Source organism: Lonchura striata, chromosome 1 (assembly GCF_046129695.1).
Source record: "Lonchura striata isolate bLonStr1 chromosome 1, bLonStr1.mat, whole genome shotgun sequence".
NCBI classification, from domain to species: Eukaryota; Metazoa; Chordata; class Aves; order Passeriformes; family Estrildidae; genus Lonchura; species Lonchura striata.
The window spans coordinates 73,846,588-73,871,422 of record NC_134603.1 but is presented as its reverse complement, the minus strand read 5'-3'; the positions used below and the strand labels follow the sequence as shown (position 1 = coordinate 73,871,422).

General features: G+C 39.5%; 1 protein-coding gene across 3 annotated transcripts in view; it reads right to left on the bottom strand.

Moving 5' to 3' along the window:
* Window positions 1-24,835, bottom strand: part of TRIO (trio Rho guanine nucleotide exchange factor) — a 247,541-nt gene that overhangs the window by 106,908 nt on the left and 115,798 nt on the right. For all 3 annotated transcript variants that reach the window (XM_021528950.2, XM_021528952.2, XM_021528953.2), the window contains exons 12-15: window positions 15,444-15,613; window positions 14,370-14,544; window positions 6,893-7,088; window positions 6,129-6,295 (exon numbers count right to left, since the gene is read on the bottom strand). In XM_021528950.2, the coding sequence (XP_021384625.2) occupies window positions 6,129-6,295; window positions 6,893-7,088; window positions 14,370-14,544; window positions 15,444-15,613 (708 nt within the window). The remainder of the gene's footprint in view (window positions 1-6,128; window positions 6,296-6,892; window positions 7,089-14,369; window positions 14,545-15,443; window positions 15,614-24,835) is intronic.

Genomic DNA, 24,835 nt, shown 5'->3' with positions numbered 1-24,835 from the left:
TCTCCTCTCTCCATCAGGAACATATCTGATTCCCTCCTTTAGGCTCCTCTTATCTTGTTGACCACAGTCTCTTCAGTCCCTCCCATGTGAAGTCAGTCACCTTATTTTTCTAGAACATTGTTCTTTTATGAGCTCCCTCCAGTTGATAATGATGACTTGATCGTAATTTTTCAAATACTGAGTAAAATGGGACATAATTCAGGTTGTTGATTGTCATCTGTACAACTCTTCTATGGAACTGGTGTCCAGCCAGTAATTACCCCTGTATTTATTCAGCTGATTATTCTTTCCAGTACATCATACCCTGTGTTTTTCACTATTCAAACTTATACCCTTCTTAAAGCATAATTCTCCCATTCTCCCATCAAGATAATTCTGAACTGTAACCCAGCATCTTCTGATGAACTCAAACCCCTCTTCCAGCTGCTCCTGCTTTTAACTTCAAATTTAATAGCATAATTGCTAACATGTAGATTTTCTGACTGATAACATGATCCAGTAGTATCCAAATACACACAAATACTTGTTTTTTAATTTTTAAGTCTGTTTTCCAATCCACTAAGTCTCTTAATAACTTTTGTTACTGAGTATGTTTTTTCAGCAAGTTATCATTCTTCATAATTTAGTCTTATATGACATTCTCATAGTAAGTTAGGGCCAGACAGACTGAGCTACACTATTTTAAAAGCTCTGATACTGCTTTTCCACCCCTCCCAGAAGAGTTGTTACCTTGTCAGAAAAAAATAAAAAAATGGGGGATTTATCAATGGAAAGATATGATTAATTCACCTGTGTTAGCCTTTTCTCCTTTTGTCACTGTTCAAGTTTAATCATCTACTTGTTTCAATATTTTTCCCAGGAACTGTGTTAAACTAGCTGGCCTATAAATCCTCTCTTAGCTAGTCCTTTTCCACTTTTGAGAAGTAGATGTTGAGTTTCAGGCCTCCAGAATCTCATCCAATCTCCTGATGTTTGGAAACAATTTGCAGATTTCTAAGTATTCCAGAGTGAATTTCTTTAGGCCTAGTTGATTTGAACTTCACCTGTTTTTCTAACTTTTTCCTACTAATTGATTTTAGACCTTTAAACACTACTAATAAACATATTAACTAGCTAGAACAGTTAGTTCTTAACACTAAATATTCTCATCTAGTGATCCACACATGACACTACCAATTACATCAATAATGCTCTAAGTAATCAGGATGATATGACTGCACTTGCAGACTGGAAACATGGGTAGAACCCAAGAAAATGACCTATGATTCTTCAAAACCTGAAAGGCACATGTCAGTCTACATCCAAAGTACACTCTAACATATCTGACAGCTTGAAGCAACTGAGATCTAGCCATCCTGACACAACATCCATTTCCTCAAATCTGCACCACAACCTCACCCTCTGACTTACACTTATCCAGATTGTGACACTGTTGTGTTATTAATGCAGACTTTGTGGTTTTCTGGGGAGAAAGCGCTGGGTCAGGTGCAGCCTTGCAAGCAAGGCGAAGATGGCTCCAGCTTTGGAACAACCTCTCCTACTGCAAATGTGACACCTGCAGATCACAGGCTGAAGGGACACACAAAAGGGACTAAAAAAGAAATTGGGAGATCTTAAGTTGCTAAGGCACCTGGAAATTTTTAACACGCAGACAGAAAGCCTGGGTAAGCCTCAAGAGCAGGAAAAACAGCAGCTGCTGAGGGAAGCAGATGGGTCCAACAGACTGTAGATAGAAACTTATCCATATACATGAACAAATATGGACTACATTTGTCCATATACATGGACAAATAAATTGTCTGCAAGAACACAGAGGCAGATTGGGTTTTTTTAATTACTTTTTTATTTTTGTCTTAAGAAAGTTGTGCTAGGTTCCTTCTCTACCTTAAAAAGTAATTCTTCCAGGTATGGTGTTTTTTTAGGGTTCTTCTATATCTAGCCTTCTTCAGAGAATTTTAATTTTAAGCAGCACCAGTTGAAAGGTCCTCTTGACGTGGCATCCCATTATTTACAGCAGCAACAGCTAGAACAGAACATGCCATTTCAAACACAAAGACTTGTTCTCCTGCTTGGTGCAGGTCAGGGTGCAAGTACACAAGCTGGTGCAACTCACAGGAGGAAATTTGCCAGCAGTACTCTCTCTTCCTTCTGCTCTGAACTCAAGGGAAAATATAAGCATTAGGAAATAGAGCCTGTTCTCCTTCCAGGGGTGCTGCCTTCAGGGTTTGTTGGCATGTTCATGTTCCCACCACCTCCCCGAGTGGATCACAACCCCCATCTTTCCCCTTGCAGCCTTCAATAGGCTAGAAAAGCATCAGCAAAGGTGTGGAAAAGAGACAGAATTTGGGTCACTTGGGACACTTGAAAAGGTCAGATAGGTAGATCTGTAGATAAATGCTTGATTTAGGACTATTTTCTTGGACAGATTTTTGACTGTAACTAAACATGATCACAAGACAACCTACTTCAGTCTGCTATCTTAGCTATGTTTTCATATCCATATGGCACTACATGGAGTGCCAGGATACCCTTCCTGAGCAGTATTTTGGGATAGTCAGAGCTCAAGAACCAAGCTAAAAGATGTGACAGTGAAAACACAAAGCAACTTAAGGTACTTTTGAGGGCTGAAGTATTTGTACACCACTGTACATATATGAATACATAGTTATATATCCAATAACATATACCATGATAGAACAGCAGAAAACATTGCACTGAAAAGGCTTAGCGAGTATACTGAAACCAACTGGATTGTGTCTGAAGCTTGGTAGGGATTTTGACCTTAAGCACAGTAAAGCATTCATTCTACACAGTGAGTACATGGGAGTGATTGTAGCAGTAAGTAATCCAACAGCTGTATGTTAGGTGATTAATAAAGAAGGTTTGTCTGGCAAACATGCAGCTGGAGTTCTGCATGAGACAGGCATTCTCATAAATATTACTCTGCCTCCACCTACTCATATGTCCCTGCCCTGTAAAAAAGTGGTCACATTTTCCTTTCCATGTTGCTTTCCCCACATACAGCTGTCTCTTTTATTTCAGTCAGCATTCTCTTACCCTTGTATTCCATGGTTTTTCCACATTGTAATATGCTATCTGCTTTTGCCCTTTCTGCACCTATTACACATCAAGCTGACAAGCAAATTCTTTGCAGGTTTTCTTTAAACCTCTGTTTCTCTTCTGGCTCTTCTGCTTCCTCCTAGCCCTGAGGCTTGATATACAAAACTTCAATGTCACAAAGCAGAACTGGCACAATAGTTAAGGAAGAAGTAATGCTGAATGTTTTTGTCTACCCTCTGTGCTTATTTGATAAAAATTCATTAAGCACAAGGTTTCGCTACTGAGTGTGGAAGAGAATCTTTGCAAGTCTTTGTCTAAATTCCTGCAGTGTTCCAGTCTAATTTCTTCACATGACCACAAGCTACATATTTTTATGTATTTTATATAAATAAATGTCTGTGTGTGCGTGTGCATGCCTGTGTGTGAAAATATAACAGCAGTAATGTTGCTTCAGAAAGAATGCTTGCTATGGAGACAGTATCCCATTTATGTAATAAATATGCTTACCCCCAGTTATCAACAATTAATCTAACAGAAAATCACAGTAATTGAACAGGAGAACCATGTGTTCACTGCTTCAGGCAACAAAACACAAATAAAACAGACTAAGAGGAAGTTTACCACTTCATTTTCCTCTCAGGTAAAGCACCTGCTGTGACCTGCTGACCTATAAAGTTTTTCCTAGTGCAGAGGAGATAGAAAAAGATCATGCTTCCTTAATCATGTTAAATAAAAATAAAAATAAAAATAAAAATAAAAATAAAAATAAAAATAAAAATAAAAATAAAAATAAAAATAAAAATAAAAATAAAAATAAAAATAAAAATAAAAATAAAAATATGTGGTTTTATGAAAAGGCAACTGTAATCTCAAAACTAAGAGTTACTATCCTCAAAGCATTCCAAAGGGCTCAAAATAAATCCTATGAGACAATGTATTAACATTCAGATTCAGTTCCATTCAATTTTCAGGCCTCAGGCTGGGCAAGTATTGCAGGTGAATCTGTACAGTTAAATCTGGAAAAGTACTACGCGAACCTTCTGTCAGGTACATGTTCATGTATGATTGTCTGAAAGTTCACACATATCATAACATTTAATTCAAAATAAAATCCCATTTGATAGAGGTCTGTTCTAGAAATACAAAATAGAATATGCTTTTTTCTTCCAAATCCCAGTCTGTGAAGAAAAGACAGCTGGCTATGTTAATGTACTACCTATACCTTTATTATAAGATGAACTTTTCCAGTACTTTCTTAAGAACCTAAATTTTAGCTTCAGTTTCAGTCAGGGCTAGCTGTGGTTCAAAAAAGTTAGAAATTTCTTAAAGAATTATGTACAAATTAGATAAAAAGTGCACTAGGGGCATTCCCCTAAAATCCATAACCTGCCTGTTTGTGCTAAAATGACACGTGTCTTTCTTGTAATAGTTAACTTGCACACAAACAAAGCTAGTGGACCAAAGCACTCACTTTATTGTGGGAGCATGCAGTATAAGTAACTACTTAGTGTCTCTTAATATATTAAATATTACCAAACTGCTACATTCTGTTCTTTTATTGAATACTATTTCAGTATCATGAAAATTAACAATTTTTTTTCTTACTAACCCATCCCACCCAAACCCACTGACATACCATAAAGGGATGAGAGTGCCTCAGATGGCATTATTTCTTTTAATTTTTACCTTCCTTTGCAGATGTGCATTATTTTCCTTCATTTTCAAGATAAAATGCAACTGAGTACAGAAACTATCCTGGTCTGCAAAAACTTTATCTCAACCATTACTCACGTGGAAAGAAGAATTTGCAATCTGCACTTACCAAGATGAATAAGTGCTAAGGCAGATACAGCACAGTGCAGTAGAGTATGCAAAGTCTTGAAACAGAACATCAAGTTTTTGACTGATGCCTATATTGCACTAATAGCAGGCAACTAACAGTTTCTTGCATTCCTTTAATCCAATTCCACACAGAAACTTTGCATCTGCTACTGTAGAGCAACCTTCTATTCATTTCTCCTACTCCTAGCTGGATCCCTCTCATATTACTTTTCAATTTGGGAGTTGTCATTCAGTCTCATTATAGGCCACAGTAATACAACAGAATATAGAAAACTTCTGTGATGCTGCCAAATGTGAGCAAGATAAAAAAAAAACTCTTACCTTTTCTATTGTCTTGTTTATTTTTTAAACTTTCACCTACTTCAGTGGCTTTTCCCACATCTAAAATCATCAAAGGTTTACATATGTACCAGATGAAGACCTTAAAACTTGCTACTTCACTGCCAGGAAAAGCAAAACTGCCTTTCTTCTATATTATTTTATCATTATTTGTAGATGCTTCAAACAATAGACCCAGAAAGTATTAGGTCAGTGTGTAGGGCCTTTGACTGAGCATTGTTGTTCATCACCATGCAGATGTGGTAAAAGTATGAGTTTAACATTAGCTCAAATCACTCTATACTTCAAATACTTGACTTGTATCTACAGAATATCACAACTCAGGTTGGAAAAACCTCTGTGACCATCAAGTCCGTTAACCTAGCACTGCCACGTCCACCACTAAAGCCCATGTCACAGTGTCTCATCTACATGCCTATTTAAATATCTTCAGGGATGGTGCCTCCATCAATCTTGTTCCAGTGCTTAAAAACCCCTTCAGTGAGGAAATTCTTCTTAAGATCTAATCTAAACCTCCTCTGGCACAACTTGAGGACTTTCCTTCTTGTCCTATCACTTGTTACCTGGGTAAAGAATCCAACTCCTACTTTGATACACCCTCCTATCAGGTAGTTGCAGAGAGTGATAAGGTCCCCCCTGAGATTGCTTTATTCCAGGCTAACGATCCCCAGCTCTCTCAGCTGCTCCCATAGGACTTGGGCTCTAGACCCTTGCAACAAGATCAACCGTTGATGCAAGTTAAAAATAACACACTTAATATTAGCCAAAGATGAAGTTTCTCAGGTGACCAAAGTCCTCCCCTGCTCCCAAGGACAGACTTTATGCGCGTGTTTTTGGGAGCAGAGCTCTCTGGGAGGGCACGGCTGCCGGGGGCACTGGGGCCGTACCTGCTTGACCTCTGCCTGCAGGTGTCGCAGCTGCACGCACTGCTCCAAGTGCTTGCGGTGCTGCTCCGCCGCCACATCCAGCTCCTGCTGCTTCTCGTGCAGGAACTCCAGCAGGTCCTGCACGCGAGTGGCCATGTCCACGTCTCTGTCGCAAAGCAGCTCCACACCTGCAGTTGGGATGGTCGGAAAGGACTGACTCGCAAAGTTTCCCACACAAACTGGCCATCTCCACTGTTCTACACTTCATTTCTTAGTTCCTTCTCCAAATTCAACCTAATCCTTGGAGGATTTGCTTACATGAGTATAGGGGTTTGCACTCTTAAGAAGTGCAATATCGGGGTGTTTTTAAAGTCTGATACTTACCCTATGCAATCATATACAGTGAAAAATATAAAATAAAGGGGCATAAGGAACAAAAAATGAAGACATTACTTGAAAGCTGAAAATCTTTTCTTGACTGTATTGAACTGACTACCTATAAAACTAATGTTCCCTTATTTACTCTAATTTTACTGACTTCCTGAGTGAAATCCCTTTCTTTAAAAACTAAACACCTTCAGGTGTTTCCAACTCTGATGACATTACGTGCAGCAGTACCAGTTTGTTCTTATGAACACCACTGAATGATTTGAGTATAATGGAGTCCACATGTCCTCAGTCTACAGTCAACCAGCATCCCTGTTATTTTCACACACCCTACGAGGAGACAACTGGATAATTCTTAGAAAGCCACTGCCTGGAATAGCACAAAGGAGCCATCTTACCAGATGCTTGTACTTCATTGACATACTGCAGCAGATCCTGCCCTTGGTGGATGACATCAAAAGTCAAGTTATTCATGGTCAGGGCTTTGTCTGCATGATGCTGGAGCCTCTGTTCTGCTATTGTAAGATCTTCAGTGTCAAAGTCATTCATCTGCTGAGAGAGCTCATCATTCCAAGACTCTAGGTCTGAAATTATCTGGGGGGAAAAGGAAGGAGACCAGGTTCAATTACCCATTACACAACAGAAAACAGTTTATTTCCAATGTTGCACTGATGATTGAGGTAGGGAACTCAAGTTGCTCACTGTTGATTGATATCAGTGATCGTATTTGACATGGCTCAGACACAGGCTATCTTAGCATGGAATTTAGATTTTGGCAAACAATCCAAAGGAACCTCTTTGAGAACTGCTACAGTTCTTCAACCAGTGCTTGCAACACTATGGGCATTCCTGGCTTATTGAAGGTGCTCCATCAACACTTTACTTGTGAAACAGATGAAGTTAACATGTTTCTATCTCCACTTTTAAAGGAAAATGTGGATCTGGAACACCTTCTTAATTCTTCAGAGTGCATCAAGTAATAATTCACACATCAACAGCCAGCTGATTTTACAATTATTCTAATCTTGAGCCCTTTTCCAAGAAAGCCAGTTCTATCCTTCTGTGGGCATGAAGCATCAGGCCACATGCACCTTTGAGTTCTGCCAGACAACTGAGAAGCACTTACCAGCAAAACCAAAAGGCATACTTTACAATAATATTACTGCAATGTTAGAACTAAATTTGCTTGTTGATATTCTTCACCTACACTTCAGTTTTCACATTTTAATTCTGGATTTTATTATTCACTGTAGGATGTCCTAAGAAGGTAGCTAAAAAAGTTTTTGGGTTTTTTAACACATGTATCACAACAGTTCTACTTGTCTGTCCACAAAAGTGTGTTTTCCAAATCATATTGCAAAGCCTATCTGAAATATAAAATATTCCTTTTAATTAGGGTATAAAACTGGTTTTAAGGCTAACACATAGTGCTTACAATCCTCATTATTAACGTGGGTCAAATTTATATGGCACAAATGCACCAGTTACTTCAAAAGAGTCTAACAGACCTTTTTTTGACTGCCCTCAAGGCAATAATCAATTTTTTCCAGAATTTTCAGCACCGTTTTATCACCAACTACTGCAGTTCATTGGGAAAGCAAAATTATAGATATCAAGAAACAACTATGGCTTAGTTCCAGTGTTCTACGATTTCAGAAGTAGGGCAAACTCATGTGAATGGTGCTAAATGAGAAGAAAGTACCTGTTTATGCAGCAAGACACAACAAAAAGAGGACCTGACTTAATGGGCATTAGCAATCAAGTATCTAAGTGCATAAATACTTAACCAAAGTCATTTGTTGTCAGCAAAAGAAAGATGCCACTACCCCTTTTCAAGTGGCTGTAATAGCTCCAAAGTTAGTGAGACAGTTAAATGACAAGAGAAATTCCAGGAAAACAGGCCTTCTAGAAAAAAAGCAGAACTAGAGATTAGAAAAGTTAAACCACTTGTATAAAGTTTCTGTAGTTTGCTACAATCTCTCCATTCTGCTCACATGATGCCATAAAAAATGGACACATCAAGCAATTAATATTAATATTGTGGCACCAGTGAATTACTTCCTGTTTTAAAGGTGTTCTGAAAAAATTCCACTCGAATCACTAAGTATTTGAGTTTTACACCATGTCATAATGGGAGATACCAAACAAATAATGTTGCAATCCCTAATCCTGTTCAGCTACCTCTAGAGAAGTGAAAACAGGGAGAAACTCAAGTGCCGGGGTAACACTGAAAACAGAAAAACTGATGACCAAAGTATTCAGGAAGATAGATAGGACATGGCTTTTAGCACTGCTTGAAGTTCCTTTCATCTTCCATGTGCTCTGAACATCACACAGTCTCTATTTTAGGCATTGTGAGTGGTTTTCCCTCTGAACACACAAACAGGCTTCCCCTCACACAAAATCCTTAACAAGTTCCCTTCATTTCCTTTTTACTTGGTCCATGCCCAGCACGTCTTATCACCTTCCTCTGCTCTTCACTTTCTCTTAAGTGACCTGAAATTTTAAAGAAATTTCAGGTTTTCCTGACAGTCCAGCCAGAGAAATTGCTTATTTTCAGCTATCCCTGTTTCCTGCTCTTGTGCATCTCAGCTCTGCTCTTCACAGCTTCTCTCTGAAACTTTGTGTTCATTTATTATTAAAAGCAGTGGAGGTAATCTGATGTTTGTTTCTTCATCCACTGCACTAGGGAAGTTGGAAAGTTCTAAGAAAACAGATTTACCATCTTATTTTCATCCATGTCAGTTAACAACACTCAAAAGAAATATCTTGGAGTTGGAGCAGTTGGAGTTTGTCAAACAGAAATCTGAGCATTAAAAAAAGTTGCAAAACTCCACAATCAAAACATCATCTTTTTAAACACCACCAGGATTAAGATTCAACATGGCACATTTATGACACTGTTTCAAAGGAAAGCCAGTCCATCCTCCTTCAGAACAGATGCTAAACCTTATCTCTTTTACTATGAATTTAAGCGGTAATAAACACAGTAAGCTCACAATATGGCACTGGTGTGACTGTGTCAGTACTGTTATAATAATGAAATAGATTGTAGTCACTAGCTCCTAAGATTCCCTTTACTTGATAAGAAAAACAAGTAGTTTCAAGGGTTCAAAACTGTGTCACCTCAGCTAAGAAGTTTCACTCATAGTGCCTCCAAATAACAGCCACGAACAGCCAGTAAGAATTGTAGCTTTTCCCATGCTACTTGATACAACCAACCTCAGGCTTAGGATCATGGCACACACACTGTTTAAAGCAGTTTGAAACACTCTGAACAAGACCAGTAAGTTTCCTTTCCCCATTAAAAGAGCAGAATGCCCACAATTCAAATAAATAATGCTAGTATGTTTCCACACTGATTCAAAAGCTAAGTAGTCAATGACCATCACAGAGAAGTTTCCTAACAAGGGCAGTATTCCTCATATTTTATCAGCAGTAATTAGGTGGTGCAAAGTGGTCTATTTCAGCCATTGCACCCACTGTGCAAATCTGAAGGCAGAGTTAATATAGAAATAGCATTCACTTAGCCCTCTCTGCCCACACTCTTCAGTGCTTCCTCTAAAGTTTTGCTTTACAGGCAACACTTTCAAAGTAAGCAGGCTCCCATTTTGCTTTGTAAAGTTTTGTTGAGACAATCAGCATTAAACAAACAGAGCAAATGACTAACAGAATTCTAAAGTAACTGAATCACAAATTCATATTGCTCTCAGGAAATGGACAACCCAGCATAAACACAGGCTAACAATTTACCATAGCATGTGTTCAAGAAGTTTCTGGTGCAGATTCTGAGCTGCCTGACATTGCTACATTCTGTTAAATGTAAAAGAAACACGGACAGGAAACAAAGCAGGGTATAATATGGAAGGGATGCAGACTCTTTCACACTGAGTGGGAAAGAAATAAAGACCCACAGGTCTCTTCTCAGTACTGTCTACCATTCATGGTATCAAATGAGTGCTCAACAAGACCCAGTAAATATTATGTGCTTAGGAGAAAAAAAAAAGGGGGATAAATGGGAAAGAGAGAAAAGTTAGGTCTCTGTGGTACCCCCAGCATTTTACATACTTGCCTTTTCAGCAGTGTGATTAAACAGGCATCTTGTAAGTATGGTCCAAAAATAGAGCTGAGATAAAGCTGTGAGCTGAAAAGTGTGTGTTATGCTCTGTGTAGAGGCCTGGCACAGGCCTCAAGGCACATAAGTTACAGAGAGGCAAAAATGCTCAGACACAGATGAGATAAACACATTTCAGACTGTACCTTGCCACCAGCAGTGTTATCATCCCACTGGGTTCACACACACCTTCCTCATGCTTCTAATCACACTTAGCAAGGGAATCTTCACCTACATTATTTTGCTCATTCTTGCCTTTAGTTAATATGGGCATTTACACAGGAGTCCTTCAAATAGCTCACCAACAATGACATTAAAAATCATCGTGAAGATAGAGCAGGTCAAGTTTATATGCCACGAGCAAGGGGAAAAACAGAGGCAGTACTGCAGTTACACCCATTTCAGAAGAGCATGAGTATCTGAAAAGTTGTAGGACAAAAGAAATTAAGTATTTTATCAGCAGATTACAAGGGAAGAGTAAGGAGAAGAAGGGAATTAACCCTGCCTGCAAGTCTCACCACTGTCCCCAAAAGAACAGCTGCAGTGCTAGGGGAACCCTTTGTCCCATTATAGCCTCTGTAATTTTGCAATCAGTAAGAGTAGCTGGAAACACTACTTGCCTTTGAGAAAAGCTGTCCTCACAGGATGCTCCCCTGAATTAACTGCCCCTACAGCCAAGTCTTAATTGACTGGACCAGTCACACAAAATCCTGGAGGAAGGAGAAGGTCAAAACAAGGTCTGCAAATTCCAGCTGGCATCTGGCTCCTCCTCATTATCAAGTTACTTCAGCTGAGCTTTTGCTTTCAAACAACTGACCTGGAACTAGCCCCAAATTTTCTTCCTGGAAGTTTCCAAACAGATGTCTGCCTTCAGGGAGAGGGGAAAGAGAAGTGTTGTTGTGGTGTGTTTTGCTTTGAATAGATGTTTGCCCCCTGTTCTCCTCCCTAATCCCCTCCCTTTCCTAGTTGCCAATTTTCCCAAGCTGTTCCCTAACCTCCTCCCTTCGAAGTTGTCAATCCTCCCTATCCCTACCCTTTCTCCACAGAGTTCTGTGTCTGTCTTGTTGCCCTCGACACCCCATTTGTTACTTTGTATTATTGCCCCCCCCCCCCCCCCCCCCCCCCCCATTTTCCCTGATAGGCTCATAAGCTATTTGCTCCACCTTATACTTCTCTCTTACCATATCCTCACCCTCCTCCGGAGTTGTTGTATAAAAACTTCTGTTCACCCCCCCCCACCCAAGTCGTGTCTGGGAGCCCAGGAATAAACCCATCTTGTTCCACCCCAAGACCCGTGTCATCGCTGTCTGTCCCTGCGCTGGACCTGCTGATAACTGGGAATTGCAGAGCTCGCAGGGAGACGGTCGCGCCCCTGCCGCAGCCACCCAGCACCCACTGCAACAAAATGTGTTTTGCTGAGGAAGCAGAGAAGACATGGTACAGAGACAGCAAAACAATCAACATTTTGCTGAAGTCACTCTGCAGCCAGGGCCATTTTCTTCCTTGAAGGACTCTCCATCCAACAAAAATAGGCATGATTTCTATTTCTAACCGATATAGACAAACTATACCAACTCTTTCAACAAGCTAAGTGGTGCTTTGCTTTATGTTGTATGTGGCAAAATGTAAAGCACGCCAAGTGTTAGGTTTAGAAAAAGCAAGACCTGTCAAGTGTGTGCAGCTTTGGGCATTATAATATAAATAACACACTCATCTATTAGAGAGAATCCTAAGGAGGGCTACAAAGATCGTGAAGCCTTTGGAGGGGAAGCTGTATGAGGAGCAGCTGTGGTCACTTGATCTGTTCAGCCTGGAGAAGAGGAGACTGAGGGGACATCTCATTGCAGTCTTCAACAGCCAGAGGAAGTGAAAGGGCAGGTACCAACATCTTCACTCTTATGACAGTGACCAGAGTCAAAGAAACAACACAAAGCAGAGCTAGAGGAGGTTTATGTTGGATATCAGGAAAAGGTTCTTCACCCAGACGGTGGTTGGGCACTGGAACAAGCTCTCCAGGGAAGTGGTCACAGCACTAAGCCTAACAGAGTTCAAGAACTGTTTGGGCAACACTCCCAGGCACATGGTTTGACTCTTGGGATGTCCTGTGCAGGGTCAGGAGTTAGACTTGATGATCCTTGTGGATCCCTTCCAACTCAGTATATTCTATTCTATGAAGGTAGGGTTTGCAGCTTTCCGATGCAAAATCCTATGGGCATCACCAAGTAGCAGTACCAGAAGTACTCCTACCTATATAGATGCTGTCCTGAACTGAAGGATTAGAACACATCTGCAAAGCAGGGCTTCTGCAAACAGCCTTTTGCTGCTGTAGAATCCTGGCTTATGTAACCTAAAACAGAGAGCAATCAACTTAATAGTGAACTTCACTCAAACCTTTAAGCCATTAATTTTCTTGGTATGCACTGCCCCACAGAGCTGCCATTCCTTCAAAAAACAGTGCTCTGAGAACATCCGAGAGACATCAAGTGCTGTTGATCACTCCTGCAAAGATTGTAAGCATATGTGAGATAGCTATTCTCACATGATCAAAGTAAAAAAGCTACTTTCCCATAGTCAAGGTAGAAAACTCTCTGCAGACCAGTGTGAATTGCAAAATTGAAAAAAAAACCACCTTAGTTTCCTTTACAGCAGAATTGTTATTACTGTAGAGCACACACTCTCACTTCCTCTGTGCATAAGGATCAAGGAACTGTGTCTGCCTATTTCTGCACTGCCCCTAACAGTCATCACAGCTAAACCAGACTTCAACCATGACATCAAATCCTGATTTTCAGAAGGGGAAGAAACACCCAAACCAAAACACTAAAAACCCAGGATGCTACCACTAAAAACCTGAGAAGCTCCCTGCTGACTGCTTCTTTTACCTTTATATTCGTAATAAACCTACAAGCAAAGGGGCAAACTCAAAATTTTAATTCCTGGTATTCAGAATTTTGAGGTAAGTTCTTATGCATTCAAAGAAGATCATTTACCAATAATAACCCTGAACCTTATTAGGCACCAACTTGTTTCAGTCACTGTGTACAGCACTAGTAGTTTTAGGAAGTCCTATGAACTTAGCTGAAGTTTTTAAATGCAACTCTGCTAATCTAAGTTCATGTCTGTGTACATGATTCTGCACACAAACAGAAACTCTTCAACTGATCAGTTGTAACTCCCCTTCAAAGTTTAGGCAGGCTCAAAAATTCTAGAAGTCTTGCAGGGGTGAAGCACTACAACTACTATTGAATTTATTTTTGGAGGTGGAAAAGAATTATATTTTTAAAACATGACAGCCCATAGAACATTCTCAGTGATTAAGATAGAATTTCAAATACCACTTGCAGCTGCCAACTGAAAACTGCTGCTTTTGAAAAGGAAGAGGATTGTTACTACAAAGCATCAGTTTAGAGGGTTTGTACGAAACCATCTTGCAAGTTCTATTCACATTAACTGCAGGCATATTCGTTCTATCAAGGTAGTTTGATATTCAAGCTAAACTTAACGGATGAAGTAACTGATGCATTATGATTTTACCTAACATTTGCTTGAAGATGCACCAAGAGCCAATCAAAAAGCTCAGCTCTGCTGAGCATTGAGCTCTTCTGACATTTTCATACACAGGACAAAAGCCTTAGTGCAGGTAAGAATTAAGTGTATCAGCCATTTGAGCCACATGCCAATGCAACTACACAATCTCAGCATAAACAATCCTACACAAGACGAGAACTGCATGCAGTGCTAGTCTGAGAGCAAACACTCACATCTATTGCATCTCTTTCAAATATGCGGAGCTGCAGAAACAGCTCAAGTTTGATCTTGCGTTCTTGAAAAAGCTCCTCCATCTGAGACTGGGCCTCATCCAGCTGCTGCAGAACTGTCTCTATGTGGTTGATGGAGCTGTTATGGGGGGTCTTGTTACTAGAAATGGCAGAATCCCTATTCAAAGCAGAGAGAGAGGAGGGGGAAGAAAAAGAGCAATATTAAAAAAAAAACCCCAAACAATTGGACACTATACATGACCACAAGATATAAGCCTGCTTCAGATAAAGTTGTTGCAAACCATATTGCATGAAAGTTACATCTGTACATCTTTGTAAATAAAAAGTCGAACTATGTTCTAGTACTTAAAAAAAAAAATAGGAAATTAATTATCTTCATTTTTTGCCCAATTCAACATGTAAATACATTCTAGTCACAGGAAGGATAAAATTTAAAAGCAGAGACAAATGCTGCCACTGTGAAAAGGAAGTAGCGTATGATAACTATTTACTTTACTGAATCTTCCTGGCAAGAACAGGAAATCAAAATTAGTTAAAGAATACTTAATCTTTTACCTCAGTATAAAACCTGCAAATTCAGATCTGTTAATCTCCTGCAGCAAAGGAGACATATACCAGAGCAGCTGGGAACCAAAGATATGTATTCAGATCATTTTTGAATTAAATGGATCAGAAACTTGGCTTTTACTACAATGAAGTTACTTGTCAGTATGCAAGACAAAGTAAAGTGTCTCTTTATAAAAAGGCTACTGCTCAGAACTCAAAATGCAGTGGAGCCCAGCATGTCAGACTACAAAAATACATAACTGCTTCTATCAAAAAGGTAGCTTATGTCAACAAAATCTCCTTCTTGTGGCAGCAGTGTTTATAAGCTTAGCTTCCTGTAAACAGATGTTTAGAGACCATCGGTACAGCATGAGAGATCCCTGTAGTCCTAACATTTACAAGTTTTATTAATAGGAAATATCTTGTACTCATCTCTACCCTGAAAATAGAAAGAACCTCACAGAGCATCAGATAAACACCAGGAGAGATTTAAATAAAAGTATGTTTTACCTTAGTTGCTGTATGAGATCTTCTCCTTCTTTTATGACATTGACTGTAACCTGCAAAGTGGTCTGTTGTTGTTGACCAAAACGTTTAATCAGGTCTTGGACAGCCTCCACAGACTCAGCATAGACATCATCAAGCAATTCTTTCTGTAGCTCTTCAAGCCACGTCCACAGCTAAAGGAAAGGGGAAAAAGCAAGAAACATAAACCCAAGGATCAGGCAGTCAACTATTCCAAATCCATCTCCCTGGATAAGAGAAAACAGACTGAGGTGGCAGGAAGAAAGAGGATTTGTTTTTCTTCATAGAAAAATCCCATCCTCATATTAATGAACACAAGCCTTTGTTTCAAAACAGGTTTTCGCTTCTTGGAAATACCAGGAAAGCTTTATCCGTGTTGCTAAGTCACCCTTTCTTCCCCATTTTGCTTCTACAGAACTGAGCGTATCTGATTGAGCAGCTCAGAGTTCATAGTGAGAATCCCATCTGCAGCTCTGTGCGAGAGTCCCTGGGAGAGAAATGCTATGGTTATACTCTGCGAGAGAGGGGAGGCAGGAAGGGGGAAGGAGGGAGGGAGGGAGGGAGGGAGGGAGGGAGGGAGGGAGGGAGGGAGGGAGGGAGGGAGGGAGGGAGGGAGGGAGGAAGGAAGGAAGGAAGGAAGGAAGGAAGGAAGGAAGGAAGGAAGGAAGGAAGGAAGGAAGGAAGGAAGGAAGGAAGGAAGGAAGGAAGGAAGGAAGGAAGGAAGGAAGGAAGGAAGGAAGGAAGGAAGGAAGGAAGGAAGGAAGGAAGGAAGGAAGGAAGGAAGGAAGGAAGGAAGGAAGGAAGGAAGGAAGGAAGGAAGGAAGGAAGGAAGGAAGGAAGGAAGGAAGGAAGGAAGGAAGGATTGTAGCCACTATCAAATTTGCACTGCCAGGCTGACACTGCACACAGTCAACATCACACTTTTCAGTTGCCTTCAAAAAAAGGAAAGGGCATTTCAGAAAACAAAGTACAGAGACAAATCAGATGTGAGAAGTTATTGTTCTATCATGATGGTATTTGCCTTCTACATTTGAGTTTCACACTATTTCAACAAAAATCATCATAAGCAATTCTACCAGTTAATTTGACATTATTCCTTCCTGCTTCCCATGTGCACATATCCCTGCTCAAAAATGCCCATGCACCATGGCTTACACAAAAATCCCTAGGTATATGCTGGACAGGTATCACTGCTGGTAACATGAAGAACCCTACAGTGCTCTTTTACACAATTTCATGATGGAAGCTGTTGCATCCTAAGCTCTGTTGTGAAAGTCAGTCAACAGCAAACCATTAGCCATCTATTGTGGAACTGAAAAAAAGCAGCAGGAGCATGGCTGTGTCCTGCAACACTCCCATGAGCAGCACCAACATCACAGTGGAACAGCTCTCTTACAGGAAGCATTCAAACCCAGTCCCTCCTGTCTCTTTTACCATCTCATCTTGAATGCTGCTATTCCAAGAACAAGAATTTGTTTTTTATCCCAAAAGAGTAACTCTGATCCAATCAAAAGTATTAAGGTCTTCTGGCAACATTTTAATCTCTGCCTTTGAAAATTTTAGAGACATTTGAATCTAATTAAAATGTTAACACTGTTAAAATACATAACTAAGCAATCAAAACTGGCTTAAATTCAAAAGAGAGAAACTTGAATGTTTTATTTCTCTGCTAAGCATTTTCTACAGAAATAGCCACTTCATGCTGTTCTTTGTACATGTATGTTTTGATCATAAAGGTTTCCTAACTAATACAGTAAAATAGAAAACTCAGTGAACGATTTCAGGTCTTGATTAATTAGTTCCTTTGAAATTTTTTTTTTAAATCAAATGCCAGTTTTGGTATCTCATAGATGTATATGCCTCCTGTAGGTTTTGAGTAAACCAACCTATAGGCTAAGTTTTCACGAGATGAACTAATGAGATTTAGCCAGACTCTTTTCTACAAATCTACTACCCTCTCCTCCCCAAACCAGAACTATCTCTTCATACACAGTTATTCTGACTACTCAAATGCTTCAAAGACAATGCTTGTCACAAACCTGAATGCAACTCCACAGTTGTAAACACCACAGCACAGCAGTCTTTCTTATTAAAAGGATCACAAATCAATAGAACTTTACAAGTGTGTCAGAAGCATTCATCAACATTCATTCCAGCATAACCCAATGCAGCATCCAGTTTTTTGGTTTTTTTTCAAATGTGTACTTCGGAATGCAACTGAGAAATGAATGAAAATTAAGAGCAAGAAGCTGGAAAATATAACCCGAAAATTTTACTCGGTGCCCAAAGGACACGTATTTATTCCTCTCTTAGCTTGTGAAGTTTATGACTGAACCATAAAAATAGGGTATTGAGTCAGAGAACCTTCCAAATGAGCTGTACAGTACAACTTGCAACTGTGCAGATACAGACACTTGAGAGCAACACTGTTGTTTTCTGCAATGTGCTCAGTGCCAGCTGGAAGACATTGCTGGTTCTACATGCTTACATACACTCCATACTGACTGTGCTGCCTACAAAAGGCCCAATTTACACAGATATTTACTACAGAGGACCTGAGATTAATTTTGAGTCTCTCAGACGCTATCAATTTGCCCCCTGGGTCCCTCAGAAGTACCTGTACTGCAGTTCAAGATAGGTCTGAGAGCCACTTCAATTTTAAACAACATGCCTTCTGCAGCTGAGCTGTGTCAGACCCCTACAAGGAACACACCTCACCTCTTCATTTCTTCTTCTTCATATACACTTCAGCCATTTCTGTAACTGGTTGGAGATCTAGCAGAAGCAACAAAACCTACAAGTACTGGACTGGTGAGGTTCTGTGCATATGAATAATTCCCTCAGAGCTCACCTTGGATGCTGGAGACCAAGCCAATAGAGGGCATGCAGACCTTTCCCTCTGCACAGCCAGCTCAAGGTAACACCACCTGACTTGAGCAAAAGGACATGGGCACCAGCACAACCAAGTGTGACGCTGACTGGCGCAGTGCCTGGTCAGCATGGCATCGCTATAAACATGGTATCTAGCCCCCAAGGTACCGAAGAGCTCAAAAATACCTTGCGTTTGCCTAGCCCATGAGCTGAATTGTGCACTGCTTGGGAAGCAAAAACATTTTATGAAAAGTGCAGAAAGAGAAGGAGACAAATTAGTATGCATTACTTGCCTAGCTGTGATTCATACGCTGTTGAAAGTGGAACAAGTAAAGCCATTTAAGTGACTAAATAGCTCTGTGATGCTTCCATAGCAGAAGTTATTCTAATACATTACCAAATAAATGTTTTACATTTTTCCACCAAGTAAGTTTCTGACAAAAATCTTCCCCTCAAAATAATCTAGATGTTTATAAACAAAAGTTATGAGAAAGCCACCACAGATGATTAAAACTGTCAGGTTACTAAAGCTGGATAGAAATTCATGCAGTGCACTGAAAGAAACTGAATTCTTAATGGGTGGCAGTAGCCAGCTGGCTTCTCTGCAGCTTTCAAACCAGAATGAATCCTGGATATATTGGAAATTACATAAATTACCTTGTTTTCAGATACAAAATTAAGGTTGAAGACGGTACAACGTTGCACAGCAAAGCTTAAAGAAATGAAAGAGTTTAAAGGAGGGGGTGAACAGAGATTAGAGCTTACCCATACACATTCAGCAGTGCAGAATTACATATGTTACAATGCAATGACTTTCTGGAGTAACATATTATTCCATAAAAGAGAGCTTGGCAACAAAAATCCGTTGGGAAAAAAACACAAATTCATCATTAAAAAAAACTATTAACTTTCTCTCAGTGTGAACTTTTGAGCAACTTCCAGTCATGTTTTTTTCTATTTTTTTGTAAAAGAAGTAGCATGAAGATCCCTAAACAAACCATCAAATCCTCTGATCTCAGTAAGAACTTTATCCAGCGGCAAGACAGCTCTAACATACAGTGAGAAAAACTGCATACAAAATTTAATCCAGTCACAGAAGGAGGTTCTTGTCCTCTTTTCATCTGCTCTTTGCATCTTATCAGAATTAACATTAGAGAGAGAAACAAAATTCTGAATCCCTGACAGGCAAATGTTTCACTTGGCAGATTTTTTTCTTGATCTAAATATAGCACAGACTAAGAAACATCTGCTTGAATGAGCCTGCATCCTGTACTACCTCTTTCCTAAGTTCTGGGGAGCATGCCATTAGTCACTGAGATGGTATTAGTTCAATTGTCTGCAACATCCTGGAAGTTTCAGTGTTTCCATCATGGGCCTCTATCCATTTAAGTCCCATCTCTGCAATCTCCTGAACGACTGCAGTTAAATAAAACCCTACTATATATTGCTGAATATAAAGAGAGAACAATTGTTTTTGAGTAAATACTTCACCCAAGAGCACAGGGTTATTTATTAGGGTAAAATATCCATCACACTCTTTTTTACAAGTTATTTTTTCATTTTTATAATACTGGCTTTTGGATATGCAATCTGCCTTTTAAGTAGGCTCAGGCACAGAAAGGCACACGGTTTCTTTGTGTAAAACTGCAAATTCCTCTTTCTGTCCCTGTCCCCCAGCACAGTGTTGCAGTATGTGCATTACCACATACTGTCGAAGGACCTATTATTTGTACAGGGCCAAATGGTGCAATGGTGCTCCCTAACTAGGCATAGGAAGGGGCTGATGGGTGTATGTCTGCCTGTAAGCTTTGGCTTTGAGGATATGCAGTGCATAAAGAAATGCATCTTTTTAAAAACAAAAACCTTAAGATGTTAAACACCCTGGGGGGTTTGTCTTCAAGGGCCTTTCAGTGACATTTAAGATGTTAAATGCCTGCATTTTTTTTTTTAATTAGATATAATTATCTTTAAAAGCTTCAAATACCCCTATCTATCCTATGGTTATAAAGGAATTAATTTCTGATTCAATATTAATTCATCCTTGCAGCAAAACCAAGTTTCCCACATGTTCGTAAAATTACATCAACTACTACTACCCTGTTAACATTTGCCCTATTTCTTAACTGAACAAGAGAAAAATGTCTATACATAGTTTAATAGAGCATAATAAAGGCCTACTTCTGCCTCAGTTTTGTCAAGCACTCAGAGCTATTTCAGTAGCACTGGGACTTAAATTTCATCCTTTTTTCCAAGCAAAGAAGCTACCAGTATTAAAAAACTCAAGAGAGATGAAAAGCTGTGCTGGGAAACTGAATTCCAGTCCTACCAGCAGTAAGCCACTACACACTTGAGTGTGTAGCTATTGAAAGTGTTTCTCATTATCAAATTTAAAAGTGCCCTCCACAACTCTCACAAGATGAGCAGTATCAAAATACTGACCAGAATGCACTGCACTTCATATATTTTACCAGACATTGATCATTGCTGTGCTATAGTAACACAATAAAAATATTAAAGATGCATGAGCCAAATAGAGAAAGCCTTTACACTTAGATGGGAACATTCAAGAGATGTTCTGCTGCTGGAAACGGCATGCAGGGGAGAAAGCAGCCTTTTTTGTGACATCCAAATTTAAGCTGTAGACTACCAGCACAGAAAGGTAAAATACCCAGAAGGGACATGCAACCAAAAAAGCAGGTCTGTCACCTCAGGGTCTACCTTGAGACAAAATTAATGCAAGGCTGTGCTATGGACATCCTCCCATATTGTGCAGTGCAGAGCAAAATGTATTTCCAGCAGTGAGTTGTGAGACAAAGCGAGACTATTACCAACAAGCTTTTCTGAATCAAAGGCACATGCCTCCCAGGTAGATGTGAACGAATGGGCAGCACTGTGGCCAGAGCAAGGCCTCCTCTGCCCTCCCTTGCACAGGCACCCTCAAAATGATGCCACCAAAGCTTGCACAGACCACTGTTTCATTATTTTGGTAATGGTGGCTTTGTATCTGAAAATCCAGCCAACTCCACTTCCCTTCTGTTTGTTTCAACTCAATCTATTCTGGAGCAAAGTTTTGTTTAAGATGAAAAAAGTAGAGTCATGTCTTCTAGTAACACCATTAAGCATACTATGTTTACATAAAAAGCGCTCTGTGCTATTTTATAATCAACTTGTCAGAATACACACAAAAGGTTATATGCAAAAAACCAACAGGCTCTTAAGAGTTCATTCTCTTCCACATACAGCCAGCCTGATCTGCATTCCCACACTTGACTCCAGTTAGGAAAAAATATCTGTTGCTCTTCTTTGGCACGACAACAAACACCTGGCTTGGAGAGGATTTCAGTCTTCCCACTCACAGATGCTGAGAGAGCCATTTTGGAGAGAGTGTGTGCGCACATGTGTATGTCTGTGTATGGAAGAATTTGAACTCACACCAAAATGCTGTTCATCTCTAGTCTGTGATACACTTCACAGCAGATACTATTGAGACACCTGCTCCTGTGTTCTGCACACAACCTTTTATGATAACTGCTTATTTGTTACTGCTATCTTTAAGTGTTATCTTTTATCTCTGCAATTTTTTTCTCACCTTGTCCCTCACCATCTTATAAAATATCCAAAGGCACAAAAGCCGTAAGTGTTCTACCTTGCAATGGTCTGTTTCGGAAGTTCAGTTGCATCTTACCTATCCTCAGGCCAGGAATCTGTCAAGACACAGTAATTCCAATGCAAAGTTCCTGACAGGGATATTTATGATTCCAAAACTTTTAAAGCTTGTTGGTGCACAGCTTAATTTTAGTACATCATTCACTAAGGAGTCTGGCTTACAGATTGAAATTTCTCACTGTATGTGAGCCAAAAATCAATATTCACAACCTTACAATTTTAAAACTAGTAATAAGATAGCAGCATGTGATCACAATTTACAATTAGCAAGCAACTGATTTTCTCAGATCGCCACTAAGCAAAATGAGTGATACCATTACATAACGCTTTATTTCTGACACTTCTGAATAGCTCTTTTTTCTCCCCAGTGAAAAATGTTGTCTGTTGAGGTTAGTCTGTGAGGAGTCTGAGAACTTATATGTTGGTTTTTTGATATTTGTAAGCCACGGGGAGCTCTACTAGCTTGTAACTACCTCACTACAAAACTTCTGGAAAGGCTAGCAGACAGTATTTTCCATGTGCATCGTAACAGGCTGCTGCACACATAGCACACAGCTGCTCTCTGTATACGGATAGCAAAAGTCTGTTACTTTCAGATTTTTTTGTGGCAAGAACACTGTTGAAAGCAGAAACTCAGCATGAACAGGTGAGAGTACTGGGCAGTCACTGAAGGGATGCTGCTTCCTAGAGAAGGGGAGAAAAATTGCAGGCAAATTCTGCATCAGGTATAAGGGTTATGTGAATCTACAGGGGAGAAGTGGTAATGGAATACTTTCATCCAAATGAGAAGCATTCATTCAACATGAAGTATTTCTGGGGGAAAAGAATAAAACATACTGAAACATCCTACTTCAAAGAAATCAAGGGATTGGAAGGATACCGGAGCCAGATTTCCAAGTCTCAGCCAACAACTCAGACAGCTTGCCTAAACTCTGCAGCTCCCTCCAAACTGTCACATACAAACAGGAGTTTAACTCTTCATGCCTATATTTTTACCAGGAAAACACAAAAAAAAATATACTAGAAACAGAATTTGCCCTGAATACTTCAAGGGCAAAATGCATTGGTGGTGTTTTGCTTTGTTTGGGTTTTTATGTGTTTTGGGGGTTGACTGGTTGGTGGGTTGGGCTTTTTGGGGCTCTTTTTAAGGTATTTATTTATTTAAGAACTAAGGCATCTTCTTCTGGTTCAACAACTAACCTATTATCCTACTGCTAGAATTCCTCTCTTCACTAGCTAACTGTACACGTTAATTTCTTCACAATACAGCAGAAAGGTTATGTTGCTTACAGGTATGCACTAATTTATTCAGTGACTGCCCACATCCTGCAGGAGGAACACAATTCTGCCAATAAGCATGGATGGCTTTCAGGTTAGGGCATTTTTATCTTCTATCTGCTTTGTGATGCCTTCTCAGCACTCCATACACGTTTGATAACAAACAACTTGCTCTTGAAAATAGATGAGAATACAGTAAGCACAGGAGAGCTTTGAACTTGCTGTTTCTTTCCACCTGAACCAAGGTCTAGTCTACTAAATATGAGCCACCCACTTTACTCCCTTACAAGCATATAAAAATACATCCTTCACAAATAGGTAGTATTAAATTTTTTTTCTTGCATTGCTAGGTATAAAGGTCATTCATATTACAAAACAAAACAAACAACAACAAAAAAAAAACCAACCAAACAAACAAACAAAAAAAAACATCAGCCACTATAGTACTTTTCCCTCAAAGTCTGGACTGCGAAGAGGCTTCCATAGTAACAACTGTGTGTGTTTACAGACTCAAAGTAATAGCCATTTTCCCAAAGAAATAAATCAAAATACAGAACATATATATTTTTTTTTATTTTCAATAAAAGTTATTATCTAGGGGAGTAGTGGCAATGTGCCAGCACATCTGGATCAGCCTCCCAGAATTATTCAATAGTGACTCACGTATCAGTCTGCCTTTCAGGGCTTTTTCATTCTTGTAAGCAAATCCTTTTACACTCTTGGTCTTTCACCACTACAGCCAACTGTATTTTATTTAAATACCATTCCAGCTGTTGTTTTTAATGCTAAGAGAAACAGGTAATGAAAAAATATAGATGAAAAAAATGAACACACTTCAGCAGCTGACTGTTCCTGTGCTTCGTAACAGATAAGTACCAGTACTATTTACTGGAGAATATGAAACAAAAAAGCTGCCCCCTAAGAACAGTCAATGAAACAGCATTTATATTTTGTTTGAACAAGTAAGTTATGTGAGAGTATTGGAAAGGAACCATCTAGCAGAAAACTGATGGGGGAGCTATGTACCCATGTCTAAAGCTTAAAAGTAATTCAGTCCTGACCTCCTTCAAAGGCCAAGTGCCTTGTGCTTTTGCTTCAAGTGCAAAGCAAATGTTTCACTGAAAAAAACTTCCACTCTTATCCTCTAGGAGGTTTTGTTGAAAAAGCTATTTTGAATACTATACTTTGCCACTGAACAGACCATTTCGCAATGTACAGTGTAAGGAAGGAAGACACACTAGGACACACTGTGATCCAGAAGCTCTTCATATTTTCACTGAGTTTGAACAGTGAGGAGATTTACCATGAACACAAAACAGAAACCAAGTAACCTAACACTGTCAAAAACCAAAACACCTCGCTGAAGTCCTTATTCTTTCTCTAGCCTGTTCCATCTTCTCCCATGAACTTATAAATTCACATTCTGTGTTTTGAATTCGAATAAAAAGCTAATCTTACTGAAAATTAGTGTAGCTGATTTTTCTTTTTCCTGGTGACCTTGGAAGAAGACTAAAAATTGCAAACATGAGGCAAAACATTGTCCTTATCAGATAAGATCTTTA